Below are 13,740 nucleotides of genomic sequence, written 5' to 3' on the forward strand. Positions count from 1 at the left end.
GACAAACAGCTGGATGCCATGAGTGAATTGCTACTGAAGCCTGCAAGGATGGTTAGAAATGATTTTTTTGTTGTTGCAGGGCTGTGGACAGAGCTACCAGCTCTTTCAGCTAAGATAGATTTTAGAGCTGTATTGTGAATGTGTAGGCCAAAATGTTCAAGTGCTCGAATGTTTTTTTCTTTCTTTTGTTCTCTTCATGTTCCACATCCATTTCTTGTTTTTTCTTTTTCTTTTATTTTGTTCACCAGTGTGAACACTGATTGTTCCCACCTGTGGCAGCCCTCATATTTTTTTTAGATTGTCTTGCAACTCTTTCTGTCATTTGTCAGTGTCTGCCTTTTCCTGTTTTGGTTATTTGGTATTTTATATCCATCTCAGCTTTTCTCTGTGCACCTCCTGGTTGCTCCCTGTGATTTTCGCTTTGTTATTTCTTGGATTCATCTTTGTTGGATTGTTGTTTGGACTGCCAGCCTGGACTACGCAGCCATTTTTAGTTCACCCTGGTTATTAAATCATCCTTTCTTCCTTTTATCCCTGTGTTGATGATCTACATTTTTCTCATATGGTGAGGAAATATGGTGGTGTTAATACTTATTGCACCACAGTGTAAACTCATATCAGCCTTCAATCAGTATGTAAACAAACATTTACATTAATACATACTTTTTTTTTCTTTTTTTAAATGAGCCTTGTGTAGATTTACAAACCAGGGCTGCAGTGAGGTGAGCACATATGTGGTTGGTGTGTTTGCATTTCTGTCTCCTGTTGAGTGGACTCCTTCTCTGTGCCAGCGCTGATGGCCCTGCATGGCTGGCACAACCCCAGGACCTGGCTGTGCACCATGGTCTGAGTCTGGTGACCTCCTTCATGACCTCCTCCACCACCAGCCTCCTCAGAGCTGCGGGAGTCACTGCTGCACCTTCCCTGAAAGAGAAACAATAACTTGACATACAAGAAATCTTAAAATTAATGATTGATTGATTAAAGATTAGATTATTAAAACAGATGTGCGCATTTTTCCTGTTTATCTGAAAGAAGATGCATTAGATATGGAGAAATGTTAAATTAAATGATTGAGATCTGGGACCTGTGTGCATAAGCTTTAATCGTCAAAAGAATCATAAATGTAAATTAAGATTAGCCTTAAATGCTCATATTTTTTCAAAAGAAGCAATTAAGGTTTGGCATTCACTCCATACATGTAGGGTACCCATTTCTGGTTGAGACTACTTGAGAAAATGAGAACAGAAACAAAGACAGCTCCTCAGGCACTGTGCAGTTATTAAACATGGCCCTTGATTCACATATCCCCTCTGGCTTCTCTGAGAACTGATTATTAGCTTTTATTCTCATGTTAATGTCATAGATTTTAATAAGAAATGTTTGGTAGTAAATTTGTTAGTTGGTTTGTGTGTGTGTGTGTGTGTGTGTGTGTGTGTGTGGGTGTGTGTGTCATATGGCTGCAACAGCTTAATGTGGGGAGCAGAATAAGGCAAGTGTGGGTGTGTAAGTGCCTTTAATAGCATATTGTGTCTGAGTCATTCAGACTTAGGCACACAGGAGGCCACCTCCACCAAATGTATACAACAGCATTGGTTCATAGATGCAGCCCGATGTTGTGTTTCTAACTCTTTAGAGGATATTACATTGTTTTTCCCTAACTTCCCAGAGACTCCCTTCATTGTTAAGGTTATGGTTAAGGCTTGATCTGTCTTCCAGAGCACAATGTGACTGTGGAAACCGACGAACGTCTCCATAAAATCCGGTGTGAACTACTAAAAGTACATGCACTGAATTTTTTTCAAATAAACAATGCTTGATGAGTAAAATCATTAACCTTACCCCTTTCTCACATTCTGTCCTCTTTTTCTCTTGCCCTGACCCCTTTCTAATAAGCGGTGGCTCACAGCCATGCTTGGTTATTGCAAGCTTATCAGGCTACCCAGAACCATGGAGCATTACCCCATTACAGGGGAGGATGTCTAAGAAGGATGGATGACAAGAGATGAAGATAGTAGGGCCAGAGGGATGTGCAGAGCAGGTGTGCAATTACCGGAGGAGTAACATAGAGAAAGGTGAAGCATAAGAGATAAGGTCTAAAGTGGAAGAGTGGGTTCAAGAGAGGGAAGCATGAGAGCCCTGCAGGATAGTGACTGAGGAGAACATGGTGGAAGAATTTATTCATGAGATGGTCTGTGGCGGATAGAGACCGTTGGTTCTTAAAAGACAAGATTAGTTACTTTGATACAGAAAGGGATAAAGAGATTTTTGGAGAGGAAGGTTCATATCTATAATCGCGCAGAGCCTACAGAATTGTCATGGAAATTGTTTGGTAATTTGACACTCTTGGGAGAAATAGGCAAACTGTATGTCAAGTGTAGAACATGTGAAGACATTTTAAATCCCACAGACTGCCTTTCCTTGTGGTATTGCAGAAAATTAATCTTCTCTGGTGAAATCACATATGACTGTGCAGGAGTACTGTAGACCTGTACTACATGTTTTGGTGTGGCTTGAAAGAGACGTATTATTTTTTATTGAGAGGTGCAGATCACATTCTCCCCCTTCGGCCCCACTCTGCTCTAACCCACCTTGCACTCTTGCGCCAGCAGGTCATAGGTGGCATGTTCGTCCAGGCTGAGGTCATCTGGCAGAGCCGGGGACGAGGATTTGTCCGACAGTTGCTCTGACTTCAGCGATGCCTGTTCAATCTCTGCCATTCTGATCTGCTGCAAAGAATTTACTTCAGTTATTAAGGTCTTTAAGACACACAGAGTCGGAAAAAGCAACTCACTTCCAACCACCTGGAATTACTTATCTCTTCCATTCTCATCATGAAGAATTTGCGATATAGAGGAGCCCAGCAACTAACATTTCGGGCATGTAAATTTGGTAATATGTCTGAATTTATCTGTTTTGAAAAGAAGTCTAACATGATTTCTTTGTTTACACAGTATATCATACAGCCTAACAAGAACCACACAGACAAGATATGTAAAAACTCCACCAAGTTGAGATATGGTTCACCAGTTGTTGACATTTCAAAGTGGCCATAATGCAGTGGCACCTGCCTGTAAAGAGAGCAGGGTGAGAGATTTCAGGAGGTAACAATATAGCTTTGTCATCATCAACTAAACCAATGTTTTCCAGTAGCATTAACATACAAGAAGGAAGTAGATAGCCAAGTGATACATGTGGGATTTTGTCAGAATGTTTGCTCCACAAAATCTGCATGTGTATGCGAGTATGTATATGTGTGTGTGTGTGTGTACTCTGTATATATTAAAATGCACACAAAAACAACTTCTGTGTCTACAGCATTTCTTTCAGTTTTGTGTAAAAATGGATCGTTTTGATTAATTTGCATTAAAGGTAACTGAGCCTACATGTATGTTGAGTTGTTTTTTAAATTATCACTCAAAACTTTTCTCCCCTGGTGGCCTATTTTTGTGTGCACAGTTTGAAAAAATACTGCAGTGAGCTGGAGTAACATATCAGGGTTCTGTAATATAAGTGCTATGATGTGTTCGAGCAATGTTTCTTTGAAGAGGCAGAGCAATAAATAGCTTAAGAAAAGGGGATTAAAAGGGGGTACTTAAAGAGGACCAAGAGAAATTCAATGAAGTGAGGCTGGTTAATGATGTATTAACATGTGCCGATAGGCGAAAAAGACAAAGAGCTTCATAGAGAAAGATTCATTGGCGATATGAGGCAGTAAATCACCATTGCCACAGGGCCCAACGAACGACATGGCAAGAAAGAAAGAGATGTGATGATGCAAAGCAAAAAATCCAAGGAGCAGCACAGTAAAGCAACTCATTAATTCAAAGAAACACTTTGCAGTTTTTTTGTTTTGTATCATATACTGACCCCCACTTATTCCACTATGTGACAGCACCATATCTGTGGATCTGTTGCTCTGTGTTTTAGAGGAGGGCTGTAAATAGCTTCCGCAAAGGTCCCTTCAGGTCATCAGCTGGTGCATTTATTGACAAGTAATGGAAACTAAAGCCTCTCTCTTCCTGTATTCTTGGCTGTGCCTCCGGGGACAACACAAAGCACAATAGCTACAGGAAGACTTGCTACACCATTGCCTCCAACATACAAGCAGAAATATTGACGGCTTCACTAACAAGATAGGGGACTTGGGCAAGAATCAACTGAAAGTGTTCCCTGCAGCATGAAAGTGGAGAGGAAAAGCATTGTTCCATTCAGCATTGATGGGAGGGGACTGAAAAGAAAACATGCATTGCATCTCATGAACGTAGCGCATGAGTTATACTTGTCAGAACAAAGTGTTTATAATAACACATATGCTATAACCCAGGTGGACCAATTGTCAGTTGATAATTTTTTTTTTGCATCACACACACGCACAAAGCGACCCGCCTAATTTAATTGTGCTGGCTGCCATAGTTATTTCAACATTTTGCCATAGGCTCACATTAAGATGGATTAAGAAATGTCAACAGCAAATCAAAACCTTGTTTAAGAAATAGAGGACAATATATACCAGTTAGATTGTTTCCAGGCCTTCACTTTATTCTGTATTAAAAAAAAAAAAGCTTGGAAACTTCTTATATTCTTCTTGGCAGCAAAAGTCAAGACAAGTTGGATGTAGAATGATAGTGCACAGCCCTGTTCAAATCTCTCCAGGGATGCTCTTCCAAGATATTCCAGAACTTTAACAAACCCTACTCCTGGGTTTTGATGGTATGTTTTTAGTCACTGTCATGTTAAAAAATCTTCAGCCCATTGAGTTAGGCACAGGTGGACTCCTGTCAAGTTGTAGAAGCCTCTCGAGGACTACTGAGAGAACTTGGTCACACTAGAACTCAGTTATGAGTGACACAGCAAAGGATCAGGAGAGCTTGCTAGTTCTTCTGTGATTTTAAGCTGTCTCATGTGAAGCTGTCTCTACATATAATCCCAAACTCAATGATGTTAAGATCAGGGCTCTGTGACGCTCAAACCCATCAACACATTGCTATCAAGTCAACTCAAAAAGTTCTGTATGCAATTATTCATTCATACATCTATTTATCTATTAGTACGTAGTGACAAAAAATTGTATTTGAACCATTACAATGGCCAATGACGAACAATTCCAGAGATATTGTAAAATATGTTGCGGGAGCTGATGTACTTTTGAGGCCAAACTAATGGCAAGGGCCTTTACTGCTCCACTGAACTGTTTCCTGAACATTTGATTGTCCCTCTCAAGCTTTGCTCTTTCCCAGGAGTTTATTAGGCACTTACTTGAATATTTCCGCATAACACACACACACACACACACACTGCACCCAAGTTTCCTGCAGAGCCTTGCTGTCCCCTGAAACAAACTTCTCATTTTTCTTAAGAGATCACACACCCACACTGGCTCTCTCACCCACAAACATCATATGCAAAAAAACTGTTCTACGAACACGGCAGTTTAAAGCAGAACACAACGGGATCAGATACATTAAATCAAAGACAGACATGGGGATAACCAAACGAGTGGAAGTACTCATGGAGTGAGGAAGCATCTAAAGAGGAGAAGGAAGATTGATGGTTTGACAGCATCTGCACACAGGCAGAAAGCAGGGCTGACAGGTGAGGAAGTATAGATCCTGCTTACTTCTTCCTCTGAGCTGACCCACAACACTTTGTCATTATGATGGACAACACTTGCACAGGACACTATGTTTGTGAGTGTGTTAAGTGCAAGAGCTCCTGTTAACTAGACACATTACAATATGAGGACAAGTTAAAGAGATCGTTGATGTTTGCGTGCGTGCATGCATGCATACATTGTCAACAGTGGCTGCATTTATGTATGCATGCAGAGGGCCTCATTCATCCACTTTCATGCACATGTGGAAAGCTGCCTCCATCTTAAGCTGTCGACTTTACTTAAGGGCTGCTGTATTGTAACACATATAATAATAATAACAATACACATGAAAATAGCACATAGATGAGTTAACATGTTTTAATAAAGACTGGACCTCAGCAATACTTTCCAATCAGACTGCTTTGTGTGATGAATGAAGCCCTAATTAATTAATTTCATGGAGGTACATGCAAATGCATGTTCCTGTGTTTGTCCCTACGTGCATGCAGTCTGGTCCAAAACATAGTTTGTGTTTCTGTGTACATGAGTGGTTGCAGCCTGAAGTTTGATTTTCAACACTACCCAAAGTAGTCAACTAGTTCATTTTTCACAAACAAAATAGCTGCAGAGCCACAAAAATCCGGCATGCTTCACAGATTTACAAGAATGGGAAAAACAAGCATACGCAAATGAATTTTACATCAATAAACCGCAGGCGAAAAGGCTATAATTTTGGCTAAACTTGTTAAGGCCTTTTTGCAAGCAAGGAAAATAAAAATTGATTTTCATATATACTACTGACACCCCACTCTGCAGTCGCTTTAGATTTTTGTCTGACTGCTTTGTGCTGCTCTCTCCGACATAAAGCAGCTGACAGGGGCGGATTGGGAAGTATTTTTCCACCGGGACAATTTTTCCCTTGCCGGCCTCATACCAAAAAAAAATCTATTGTAACAGGGGGTTTCAGTTACGTCATCACGGGAGCGCACGAATTTCAGCTGGTGGGCAGGAAGCTGGACTACAGCATAGCAACAACATGGAGAATATGGAGATGAGTGAATATTGTAGTGGTTTGGAGCCGGCACATAGGGAAAGATGTTTGGCGTTAGTTGAGAAATACATTGGGCGTGACACATACTTAATGAAAATGTCCGAATTTTCGCAAAACCGGAACAATTTGCCGAAAATAGAGGCTGTGGACATGACGAGCTACCTGGTTCTCCAGACGTCTTACTACACCAAGCAACAGATGAAGGCCCACAAAAGTTTGGAAGCATACAACTATTACCACAGCGGATGGATCAGCAAACTCGGAGTAAAACGTCTACAGAATGATTGTGTTTTGGTGTTCGCCAGGGTAAGTTTGTTTTGTTTGTTTATGGTGCATTATCCCAATGGAAAATGCAGTGTGTAGTGCAGGGCTGGGCAGTAAAGCAGAACTTAACATGTTGAATGCCGAGCTGTGAATGTTGGCATTCATGTTTTGATAAAATGCCGAGATCCAAATATCCAAATGCTGACATTGTGTCTTTGTTAGCCTAATGCACGAGAGAGAGAGTGAGCGATTCTGTTGTCGAGAACTTGGGAGCTAATGTGCGCTGTTAGCACTTTGTGGATACTACTGAAACGTGAAGATTCTGACAAATTTGTTTTGTTTAGATCAACCACTCTCAGAGATCGCATGAAACACCGATGACGGTGTCTTAGCTCTGTGTTTTGGTAACCCAGCTTGACCGTCGGAGCCCAGTCCACCGACTCAGTAGCTAACAACGCGCTGGGGCAGCCTTCAAAACAAAGCCCAAACGTAGCCCGTATTACATTACTGTTGATTGGCATTTAACAACATAATACTTTACTGCACTACTACTAGACAGTTAGATTTCCCACATACCTTTGAAAAGTGGTCACCGCAGACACGAGCATTTGCAGATTCAGCCCCTCCAGTCTGTAAACGTAGGTTAACTATCCACTTTTTACGGCGTTGTTCTGTGAGTTTTTTTTCCATTTCTCACCTCTATGGGCGATTACCTTAGGTACTCGATAGTAACCCTTTCCCTTCTCTCGGTTAGACCGATTGCAAGCAACATCCAAAAACGGCACAAAACTGAGGCATTTTGGGCAAAAAGCGGCAGACAAAACACAGTTTTTTCAATGGGCTCCAGCTCAGGTTGCCCACCACCTGGGTTCACGCGCTTAGAAAAATACGGAAGTGACGTCAAGTGAAACCCACCTCCTAATGCTAGTGCAGATTTAAAAGCGTATAAAAGCCTTTTGTTGTATTCTGTGCATTGCCACTAGTTGGCATACTGGGGGCATATGGGCGGTACGGGAACCAGGGAGGAGAAGAAGAAGTGAATGCTGCTGCTGCCAGCCACGTACTGCCAGTCGGCTTACAAGGGCCGTTGACATTATGTTTAGGCCGGCCGGCCCGGCGGGATAAGTCCCAGAAGTCCAGACGGCCAATCCGCCCCTGGCAGCTGACAATATAGAGAACCAGAGCAGCAGTTAACGAGGAGGACTGCAGATTCACCTGTGACTCTCTGAAAAGGAACGTATGGAATGTATGATGCCTATAAAGTCATTGGGGTTCATTGCTGGTGTTGTTGCTTTTGAATAACATAGCTAAAAGAGTCATGAAATCTCCAAATCTTTCTGAACTGGCTGCATTGGATTGGATTCCTCCCAAGCAGTCTTCTGAATCTGATGTGAGAGTATTAGCATACCATAATGATGAATAGGAGAGATACAAACTCTGATATAAAAATAGGCCTCTGTGTTAGGATTGTAAAGCTCAGTGGGTAGAGCCTTTGACAAACCACCTAATAAACTCCAAACTACTGTGTATTGTTATGTCTAAATGTTGCTTGTGGTTCTGTTTGCTTGTAGCATAATTATCCACAAGAATAACTTCAACATCTGTGCAAACTACCATCCTCAGGCTCTTGTGTGTGTACTGAATACATGTCTGCCTCCATGTGTGTTCAGGGTGGTACCTCTTGTGGGTGGCCCTTGCAGTCTTTGCAGATAGGTGGAGGAGAGGAGTAGTGGTGGAAGACAGAACCGGAGAGGTTGTCGATCATCAGCATCTCCCCTTCTAAAGTATCCTTGATTAGGAGAGATACGCTGTCCAACCACTGGCTCTCCTGGAACACATACACGCACACACACATACACATACACGCACACAGACACACGGACACACACACACACACACACGGGACGCAGGCCGGCAGACCAGAATGCACGCAGGTGCAAACATGTGTACATGCGGACATGCGAGGACAAAGAACACGCAGGGAAATGCATACACCATCGTAAGGGTTATAAAGGTGCTTGTGTGCACACGCAGGTATGCTTTTGCACACACACACAAATACACATAGTCCTTCATCCCATAAAATGTAAATCTAACATAATTTATGCCTTACAGTAAAATTCCTGATCAAAAAATCTGCAGACATCTTAAACATTTTGTGTCAAACATTTGTACAAATAAACCAGAACAAATCCCCCAATCATACTTTGCTAACCTGTAGGGATAAACTCTTTTAAAAAAAAAAAATGGTCCTCAATAATAAAAGTCCTCATTAACCCTTTAAATTTACTATCAAAGCCTTGAGCACTGAGAGCGGAGCAATTACATTTGATATATCACCTCAATTAACTTGTTCAATACCTTGTTGAAACAATTTAAGATTTAAGCATTTGCTTTCTGCTCTGGGTATTATTAGGTTTAAAGTAATTTAGACTGAATCACTCAGGGCTTTATTCAGTGATTTAATTGATCCATCCTTACTTGGATTTCATCAGATATTTTCCTGAAAAAAAACAAACTGGCAGAAAAACAGGAAACTAGCCACAGAAAAGTAAAAACTACTTTCGAAAATATTTTTTGTGTTCCTTGGCCAAGCTCTGTATGTCCAAATTAATTGGATACATTGCACCTGTAGCACCTTCCTAACAGCCAGAATAAATGTATTACATCGGTAGATATTTACCAAATGATACTTTGAATGCTGCCAAATAAGGTCACTTCTTCAATCCCCAACCGAAGCCTATTTTCGTAATACAATTCTACAATACTGCTTGTAGGACTATACTTAGATCGGTTATACAAACGCACATCTCATATGATTCATCTGGCTATATTACATTTACTCATGACTTATGTTTTCAAAAATGAGGGGGTTATGATTTCAAGAGCCAAGTTACAGTACTCCCAGTAATCTAAATTCACATAAATCATGCTGGTTTATAAAACGCAGCTGCAGAGCCAAATGTTGGCACTGGAAAAAAAAACGACTCTGCCATAGTCAGCTCACTACATATATACGTAAAACAACAACAACAACAACAACAACAAAACCCGACACTCTTCTTTTCTGTCTTCCTCTCACAAACACAAGTTAGTGTGTCCTGCGTAGGTGGAGAGCTTAATATAAGAATAATGTTTGATTGACTGTGGTGGCCTATGTGCTGGCCCCCATTAATAACTGTATTAGTGGACAACAATAGGGCTCGTCTGCAGGGATTGGAAGTTGAGAGTGAGAGAGGAGAGAGCTGAAATTAATTACTGCCACTATCTGACTGTCACTGGCTCGGCCATTATCTATCCTCTCTTGTTTCCCTACCCTGTCCCTGTGTGTGTGTGTGTGTGCGTATGTTTGTGTGTTTCAACTTTCTGCAGTGACTCCTTTACCACCTGTACAATATATTACTAGTGCCTCATCATACAGTTAAAAAATACATGAGTTGTAGCTTATATCCGTCTTCATCTCTTAATGTCTACATACTGTGACATGCCAAGTTTGGTTCACATTGTTAAAAGGAAAAAAAGAAAGATTTGCTCATCTTGCTTGTCATTTTAGAGAAAGATTAAAGAAACAATACAACAGTTTGGCCTAAGATAAGTTCTGCAAAAGTTTTCAGACAATCAGCCTTTGGGGGCCATGGCATTGTTGGGAAAGGCCAGGTGACAGGGAGTTCACAGCTTTTTAAGCCTCCTCTAAAGTGCCGTCAAGTGTTCTGAAAATAAATATTTGATGCCGACTAGAAAAACTACAGATGAACCAAATGTAAAATTCTGAGCCGCTACTGATGCTGATGTTAAAGATAATGTTTTGGCCTGTGGCTGACAGCGGCCGTTTTGTAATCTATTATTTATTTAATGCCGGGAAACCAATCAAATATGCATTATGATAAATTACGAAACATTTCTAAAAATGACAGTTTTAAAATTCTTTCATACAACTAGGTAATAGCTTACTTATAAAAATATCCATTGTGTGATAAAGTCAACTTTTACAAATGACTTTTAGTCTATTAAACCGCAAACTCAATGCTTATTCAGTTCTTACACAGTCCAACAAATATTATATTGTGCTCAATAAAAGTAAATAAGTCTAGATGATTTAAAAGCAAAGTCAATGCAACACAACCATGACGCACAAGATAAATATCGGCCACTGTCATAAACTGATATCTTATTATCCAATGGACCAATTGCTCTCAAAAATCTGATTTCAACAAATGCCACTGTTAGAGTGATATGTGTGCACCCCGACCAGATATACCAATTATAACCTCAGCTTGACTGGAAACGACCTAGAGGAAAATTGTGCAGACTCTGGAGTGGTGGTGCACTGTTGTAGTGTTTCTCGTATTTGAGGCGTGGTTTACGAATGCCTAGAGCCGTTTATTGGGCGCTACGAATGTCTATCAAATGGCGTCTGGTTCTTCCCATGCTGCTTTGCGCGCAATTCATAGCCAATTGTATCACTTATACCAGATGACGTATGTAGAGCGACAGAAATTCGACGAGCAAATACATCCTTCTTGGCAATGAAATCTTTCAACGCCAAACGTTGCTCTTTTTTAAAAGTAAACTTGCGCTCTAAGCTACTTAAAACACTTTCTAAGGCTGCATCGAACGGTAACGTTGTGTCCGCTGCCATGTTGGATTAACACTCTACAAGCTTCGGTGTCGCGCATAGACGTCGTTCTGTGATTGGTTCCCTAACTAAGGCAAAAATAAAATAAGGGCGGTGGTTTCCAGGCTGCCTTTGCAGTGTGAATGAAATCGCGCGCAAAGCAGCATGGGAATTCCCAGGCTAGAACTTTGCAGGAATATCAGATAAAAACCATAAATCCATCTTGACGGTCCTTGCTGCTGCAAGACACACTTACAAGCTGTGATACTTGCCCAAGAGAAAGTTATATAAACTACAAGAAAAATTGAACAAAAAGTGTTCTTGCTCGACATATTAAAGAAATGACTCATTTTTACCTGGTGTTTGTTGAAAACCAGGTCATAGATTACTCATATAGCTTTTCACAAACAAAAAAATTTTGATCGGCTGTGCCCAAACTTTTGCATGCCACAGTACATCATCAGAACTCATCAGATGTATATCACTCTTTGTACTTGTAAGTGCAAAGAGACCTCACTTACATTTACTTGATCTATCTGAGACACTAATTTCTATTTTTTAACGTATCGTACCAAGTAGAATTGTTCTTTTACTGGAGGAGCTTTTGGCGAGATTATGACAATGTGTGTTGTTCAATTGCAAACAGACACTTGCACATACACACACACACACACACACACAAAAACCCCAGGACCTGTGCTCTGCATCAATTACATTGTTCTGCTTGATACCTTAACGCATCACGAGTGAGAGAGAAAAAAACAGAGAAGGAAGCATTGAGATGGAAAAAAGTGGGGGAGGATGCCGCCTGTGCGTTCTCCCTGGTCTGCATTAAGTTTCTTTGTCAGCCAGCACAGAACTAAAAATGGCTCCACACAGCCAAGATTAGCTCTACAAAGGTGAAACTCCACATGGCAGCTGGTGAGTCATCCTTGTGTTTATCAGTATAGATATCTCAGACTATCATTAGCGACTAGAAAATGGAAGCGTGCGTCTCTGCTGACTGTCTCACACACATATGTGCAGGTCGTGAAATAGTGATTAACCTGTGCAGATGAATCTGCAAACTCACAGTCTCATGTTAACACTGAGAGGTCAGTAAAGCTTAAATGAATTAGAAAAGAAAATATAGAATCAAAGATGTTTACCTCTCCTTGCTGACAACATAGGTTGCTGTGACTACAGTTAAGATGCACTAAAAAGTCAATTGAAAATATATGGCCAAGCTTTACCTTTCATCAGACAAATGTCAATTAGTCTGTTTGGTTTAATTTTGGAAAATACATTTAATTGCTGCCTGATACTTGAATAGATTTCTTAATCAAACTGTGGTGGTGCAACATTTTCACAAAGCCACTGTCTATTCTGTTTAAATTCGTATCTGCCCTTTCTGATTCTTCCCACTCTTCATAAAAATGTTTAATCCTCAACACCCTCCCTTCCTTCTCTGAAAATAATAAGTTCAAACAAGTTCAAATTTGACTTAGAAACTGAATGACTGAGTGCACTCAAGCGATGACACTGTTGGTACATTTTGTGAAAAGGAAATAAGGTCACGAGCCTCTACTCCTCTGACATCAGCACCATTCAATACTACACCGAAATGACTAGCATATTTATCCCCTTTCTTCTTCCAGCTTTTGTGTGAAATATGTAATTTTCTCTGGGTGAACTAATGTATTGCCACAGTGAAAAGAGAAGCAATCTGACAGCCCGATCCAGTACGCATTTGCAGTCATGTGAAAAAAACAGCAGTCAGGCTGTAAATTCTAAGGTTTACGCATCAGGGTATGATAGGAGAACACTTTCTTTAAAAATCTTCTTGTCCTTACCAGTTCTTAAAATGATGTAAATGGAACCTCGGAATGAACAAGACATGACAGATCACAACATGTCACTATTTATCGAGCAAAAATCAGGTAACAATGCAGAAGCAGTGCGTATAAAACCAAGAACATACCATCATTCAATTACAGAACCATCTTTAGCAGCAGAAACTTGAAGTAATAATTTTCTGTATGATGCTATCAGTCACTCACATTACTGTGGAAGACTTTAGGCCCACTCTTACTGCTTCAGTTCATTGAGGCTGTGCATTTGCCCTTTTAAGCATTTCAATTGGGTTGAAGTCTGGACTTTGACTGGTTCATTGCAACCCACAGATTCTTTCTCAGCCATTGTGTTGTAGATTTGTTGATGATTTGTAGATTTGTT

At 40.6% G+C, this 13,740-nt stretch overlaps 1 protein-coding gene across 2 annotated transcripts in view; it reads right to left on the minus strand.

Annotated features, from left to right (window-relative positions):
* The window catches only part of LOC142372066 (voltage-dependent T-type calcium channel subunit alpha-1I-like), a 184,505-nt gene that overhangs the window by 10,026 nt on the left and 160,739 nt on the right, over window positions 1-13,740 (minus strand). The window contains exons 33-35 of one of the 2 annotated variants that reach the window (XM_075454847.1): window positions 8,590-8,739; window positions 2,592-2,726; window positions 708-924 (exon numbers count right to left, since the gene is read on the minus strand). In XM_075454847.1, coding sequence (XP_075310962.1) covers window positions 708-924; window positions 2,592-2,726; window positions 8,590-8,739 — 502 coding nt within the window. Of the gene's footprint in view, window positions 1-707; window positions 925-2,591; window positions 2,730-8,589; window positions 8,740-13,740 lie in introns of both variants that reach the window. The other variant, XM_075454846.1, reaches the window with a different exon arrangement.

Source organism: Odontesthes bonariensis, chromosome 21 (genome assembly GCF_027942865.1).
Source record: "Odontesthes bonariensis isolate fOdoBon6 chromosome 21, fOdoBon6.hap1, whole genome shotgun sequence".
Taxonomy (NCBI): Eukaryota; Metazoa; Chordata; class Actinopteri; order Atheriniformes; family Atherinopsidae; genus Odontesthes; species Odontesthes bonariensis.